General features: G+C 34.9%; 1 protein-coding gene across 1 annotated transcript; it reads left to right on the top strand.

Moving 5' to 3' along the window:
* The first annotated feature begins 575 nt into the window (after positions 1 to 575).
* LOC307007470 (tumor necrosis factor receptor superfamily member 9) lies at positions 576 to 4275 on the top strand. The gene is made up of 7 exons (XM_079629525.1): positions 576 to 725; positions 830 to 940; positions 1108 to 1236; positions 1320 to 1392; positions 2134 to 2333; positions 2426 to 2530; positions 2638 to 4275. Exons 1-7 carry the CDS (start codon positions 641 to 643, stop codon positions 2697 to 2699), a joined length of 765 nt encoding a protein of 254 aa, XP_079485651.1. The 5' UTR covers positions 576 to 640; the 3' UTR covers positions 2700 to 4275.
* The last annotated feature ends 1244 nt before the right edge of the window (positions 4276 to 5519 follow it).

The raw sequence follows: 5519 nt of genomic DNA on the forward strand, positions 1-5519 counted from the left end.
ATGGCTGTCCAAATATAATTCAAATTGACAATGCAATTTTCCTTTTACAGTATGTTTACTATCTATTCATGAAAACATTTATGTGTTAGAACATTGAATATTTTATGAATGCGGCACACATGACAGAGATTAGAAACCTGAATTCTGAAAGTAATTAGAGTACGTTTCATTTCCTATTCTGTTTCAGAAAAAAATATAGAAAAAAGTTCCAGAGAATGTTCCAGAGAGAAGTGAAAACTATATATTTTTTGAAGCAGTTATATGTGGTTAGAAATTGATCATTAAAAGAATGGCAAATCTGTAATAAATGTATAGCAACGGCAATTCTTTTAATTTTTTGTTTTAATTCAAAGCATTTTTTATGTGGCAGGTTTTATTTTATTAATTTTAATTCAACACATGAATAATGGCTATTTCTAAATATATATTTTAATATAAAGAGGGCTCTAACTTGAGGATTTTTACATTATAAACACAGGAAACACAATACATAATGTACTATAATAATCCTACATAATTTCCATCGTTAGTGGGGGAGTTGCCTGTATGGGTTAAATGTCATCTTGTTGGTTTCAGTCTGTTTCCTCTTGTTTGAGGGTTACACACAGTTCCAACAATATACTACAGTGTTACTGCTGTTATGTTCTTCTACATGAAAGTCCTCTCAACTCTCCTGTTTTTGCTTTTACTTCACCAAAATGCAAGTGCTAAAAATTGCCCTGCAGGTATGTATGATTATGGTTAAGAACTGGGATTTGGGATCTACTGTTGTGTCTAAATGGATATTTGTCACGTGAAATACCTCATAAATGATGTTTGTTAACTGTAGGTGAGATGCTTGTTTACAAGACAGAGTTTTGTGTGGCCTGTCAAGAAAATCATTACAACCCCAAAAGTGGACCAAATATTCACTGTAAACTCTGCAGTGAATGTGGAAAAGGTAAGTGCCTCCGTAACTGAGAATGTTACTGTATAATATATGTAATGCTATAAGATACTGTGGTGTTTAACACTATATTGAATATTTGGAAAGGAAGGCAAAGTCAGAGAAAAAGCCATTCTTGTCTAATGTTTCGATTTTCAACATGTATTGTTTTTTCCCTTCAGGTAGAAAGGTAGTCAATAAATGCACATCTACAACAGACACTAGCTGCGAATGTAAGGAAGGGTTTACACCTAATGATCAGAAGAAAGATACTTGCATATGTAAAAAAGGTTCTGAAGTGGTTAAAGGAGGTAAACATTAAATTATACCTTACTAAATCACATCAACTAACTAAAGTGAATCGTATGAAACTTGGACTATGTCTTTCTTCTAGGAGAGACTTGCAGTGAATGTCGCGAAGGCTACTTCTCAGACAAAGATGACTCAAGGTGTCAAAAATGGAGAGAGTAAGTTTTTATGATAAAAAAAAACTGGAAATTAACGTCAAAAGATATACGGTTTGATAGCCTCATGCAAAAATCCCAGTACATGTTGTAAAAGGGCAACACGGTCTCATGAAAGTGCAGATCTACACCACGAATGTTATTTTTTGTATAATTTATACGCCATTTATAATTGATATTTTTTGCGTGCATATGCTACGCACTGAAAACCCTTGGGTAGGATTAGGGGTGGGGAGTGCGTATGTATTACACGTCATAAAGTGCGTATCTGCACTGAAAAACTATTTTTGGCGTATAGAGCTCAGAGATGCAAAGGAGACCCTACTTTATGAGGGGTATGAGGGGGAGCTAACGCTTAAAAAGAGTTAAATGAATTTCTTTGATGACCCTAAACCATATCATCTCAGCATCTTAATTTCAATGTATGATCAGCGCCCTCTTGTGCATTTTTGATGATTCAGCAGTAAAACTTTGAAAGGGAAAGCTCACGCATTTACTCACCCTCCTCACGTCATTCCAAACCTGTATGACTCTTTCTTTCTCTGGAACGTAAAATATATTTTGAAGAATGTTTATTCTTCTATTCATCAAAATTACATCTTTGTGTTCTAAAGAAGAAAGGAGGTCGTAGCTTCAGGTGTGTTATGACATCAGCATGAATAAATGATGACAGAATTTCATCAGAATTTTTTCTTTTTCTTTCTGCCATATGAAGAGAATTGCAAACATTTTTTTCATCTGTAGATGCAAAAGTGGGATTGAGATCCCAGGCACCAGCACTTCTGATGCGGTCTGCAAAAATGCATCAGAAGGGGTGACACAAGCTCCCAAAGTGCATACAACCTCACTAAAGACAGCCTCACTGGAGACAACCACCATCTCTTCTACGGCCCCTTCAAGAACTACGGCCGCCTCTCCCACCAAAGACCGCTTCTACTACTTATGTACTCTTTCTTCATTGCTTCAAGCCCATGATTTATTAATCAATTACAATTTAAATCTTTCTTGCTAAGCATGAATTTATATTTTATTCCAGGGCTGGTCATGCTATGGGCTGGCATTCTTCTTCTGTCTGGACTCCTGTACCATAAGTGTAAAGTCACCTACTGCATTCATAACCACAAAGTGGATTCTCGAAAAGGTGGAGTACCCCTATGACGTTATGACCATGTTTGTGTGTGTGTGTGTGTGTGTGTGTGTGTGTGTGTGTGGCTACTCTCTATTCATCCTTACATTTATTCTCTTTAGACAGTGTATGCGGAAAGCCTGTTGAAGAATCTGGGGAAAAGTGCCTGTCCTTACTTGTCTAATGCAATTTTCAGGGACCTCAATGTTTCTTTTTGTGGAATATTTTGAATGCAATTAATAGTTGTAATATAACTAGTTTATAGTTAATTGTTGTTAATTCCGATTAACTACATTCAATTTCTACTACCTTTATTTGGTAACACTTTATTTTAAGGTGATATGTAGCCTACTTACAATAGTCTTAACAGTAAATGCATAATTACAAGTAACTAACCTAAACCTAACCGTAACTTTATAGTAAAGTAGTTCATGAATATTACTGAGTACTTATTTGAGTGAGCTTAATGTAACTGTCACCTTAAAATAAAGTGTAACCCTTTATTTTAAGGCTCGTTTCCACCGAGGGGTACATTACAGTAAGATTCGGGATGGTAACCCTGATCGGTTAGCCGGATCAGAGTTACCATCCCGAATCTTACTGTAATGTACCCGTCGGTGGAACCGGATCATGGTATACTGTCTCGAATACTGTTCTGTACCGCTTGGTGGAAACAAGCCTTTAAAGTACCGGACTACTTTGCTGGGTACCCCAACGGAAGGGTCCCAAAAAAGTGGTAGCCTATGGTACGGTTCGGTATTTTGGTACTATTCACAACTTCTGACAATCGAAAGGGAAATAATTGCGTTGGGTTGTGTTTTTTTGCGTTGCGTACCGTACTGTATGTACTGTTCCGTACCGCTCAGTGGAACGAGCAATTACAGTGTAACTGTTACACATCTTAAATGTTCTTACTATAGTAATACAGTAAATTATACATAATTACAAATTTAATCAACTAACCCTAAACCAAACCCTAATTATATAGTAAGTACATATTGTTACATACATAACTAGTATTACTCAGTATAATTACATTGTAACGAAGGCTCCTTAAAACAAAGTGTACATAATAACACCATACAAATAATCAGTGCTTAGTTGTAATTGTCTTACATTTTAGAAATGTTTTTTTTATATATTTTTAATGGCTTCAGTAGATGTTGTTAGAATGATGTAGGCCTAAATATAGTCAATCAGAAAACTATCTCATGTTAGAGGTTGCTTAGAACCGTTTAGGACCGTTTTCACCTGTTTCAACAGGTTTGAAATGGGACAATGGTAAATACGGATGTATTTGGTGTCCAAGATTCACCAATATGTGAAAGTGTTCAAAGTCACTTTCGTTCTCATGGCACTTGTAGTGTAAATGCTCATCCATTTGAATTCAGATGGCAAATTTAATTTATGCTGAGAATTGATTTCAATTCATTACTTAGAGATCTACTTTGAAATCTGCTGATTGAAATGCAAATTTCACATCGCCTGAACTTGAACTGCAGTTGATGTAGGTAGATTGTTGGACACTCTAACCTTATAGAGTCATTTCCATGTCGCTAAAGTTGTTTACCACAGGCATGTCCTGTAGTGACTCATGCATTCCTGAGAGAAATATGACGAATTAGCTGAATTTACCATATTTATGTGACAACTTCTGAGAATCTTTCCTTTATTTATTTAATTTTGTGTGTGTAGCCTTATTTTAAAGATTTAATGTTTCAGTGAAATGGAAATAAATGGGTTGCATTATGCATAAACAAGTGGCAGTAATATTTTTAATGTATTTAGTTTTTCTCTATTTCTTGTAGTTGTCATTCAGTGCAATGTGTCTGATTATATATGTCTTGTGTACAATTTTAAATAAAGGACTAAATCTAAAAGATTGTTTATATTCTCCTGTATAAATGTCAGAAAAAACATTATTTTTCCTATTGTTCACATGTAAAAACATTTTTTTTTTAATTCCTCTGCTCTCAAAACTCAAAATAATTGGTTTATTCAATAAAAACTACGACTAACATTTAGAATAGATCATGCATTTTCATCATATGGATTTTTGTATTTTAATTGCACTTAGCAACATCAGAGGTGGTATTGTCCCCTCCTACATGTATGGGGGTTTTTTTTCCGATAGTCGACAACGTTCCCTGCCTCTGTCTCTAGAAACGCAAAACACTCTGAGGTTCTGGGGAGGCGACAGCTTTCGCTTGAAAATTTCCATCCACGCGCAAGCACTCACGTTCCTGCCCTTGAAGCTAAATGGCGTTCTGCACCTTCCACTTATGAAACCACAAGCAGGTGCTTTACACTGAGGGCTGTTGACAGTTTAATTCTAAACCTTGCATCTGCTTATTTGGTTAAGAGTCTTAACCCCTTAAGCGGCACCCCCTTTTTTTAATAGAGATGAAAATGCACATTCCGAACTTAAATGGTTGTAATTCAAGAATGCTTTGGAATATAGATGTAGGATTGGTAAGACATTTGGCAGATTTTTGTAGAAGTGAAAAAAAAAGTTTAAAACGTTTGAGTTTATGAAAATGTACAATGTTAAAAAATGTATTATTCATATTTTATATAAAATATATATTTAAAATCTGAACAAGTTGTGTTTCAAATTTTACCAAACTTTTTCACTAGTTGACATTACTGCCCATAAGGGGCGCATTTCCATATGTTGTTTGAGTGATCTGAAGTCTGAACCATTATTTTTACAATTTCATACAATTTATGAAGTAGACATCCTATTCAGAAGTAGTATTGGAAGTCTGGCAGATTTTGAAATGAATTCAACCTCTAAGAAACACAAAAAGAACACGTATGTGCATTATAGCTCGCTGCCACATCACAAATGGTGAATCTATTATTTCTTTCTTTATTTAAAACATTTTCAGACCTTTTTTTTCTAAAAGAATTGAATGGGTGTTATCTTTTGAACTCTTGGCATGAAAACAAACTGAGGTTTCTACCATTCTTTCATGATTTTTCTTGTTCATCACTATTTCAA

This window comes from Phoxinus phoxinus (assembly GCF_949152265.1).
Source record: "Phoxinus phoxinus genome assembly, chromosome: 11".
NCBI classification, from domain to species: Eukaryota; Metazoa; Chordata; class Actinopteri; order Cypriniformes; family Leuciscidae; genus Phoxinus; species Phoxinus phoxinus.

Bases quoted from the DNA above. Each gene is read 5' to 3' on its own strand.
- LOC307007470 (XM_079629525.1), top strand. From the start codon at position 641: ATGTTCTTCTACATGAAAGTCCTCTCAACTCTCCTGTTTTTGCTTTTA. The intron at 941-1,107 runs GTAAGTGCCTCC...TTTTCCCTTCAG, and splicing joins CTGCAGTGAATGTGGAAAAG to GTAGAAAGGTAGTCAATAAA. The intron at 2,334-2,425 runs GTACTCTTTCTT...ATTTTATTCCAG, and splicing joins AGACCGCTTCTACTACTTAT to GGCTGGTCATGCTATGGGCT.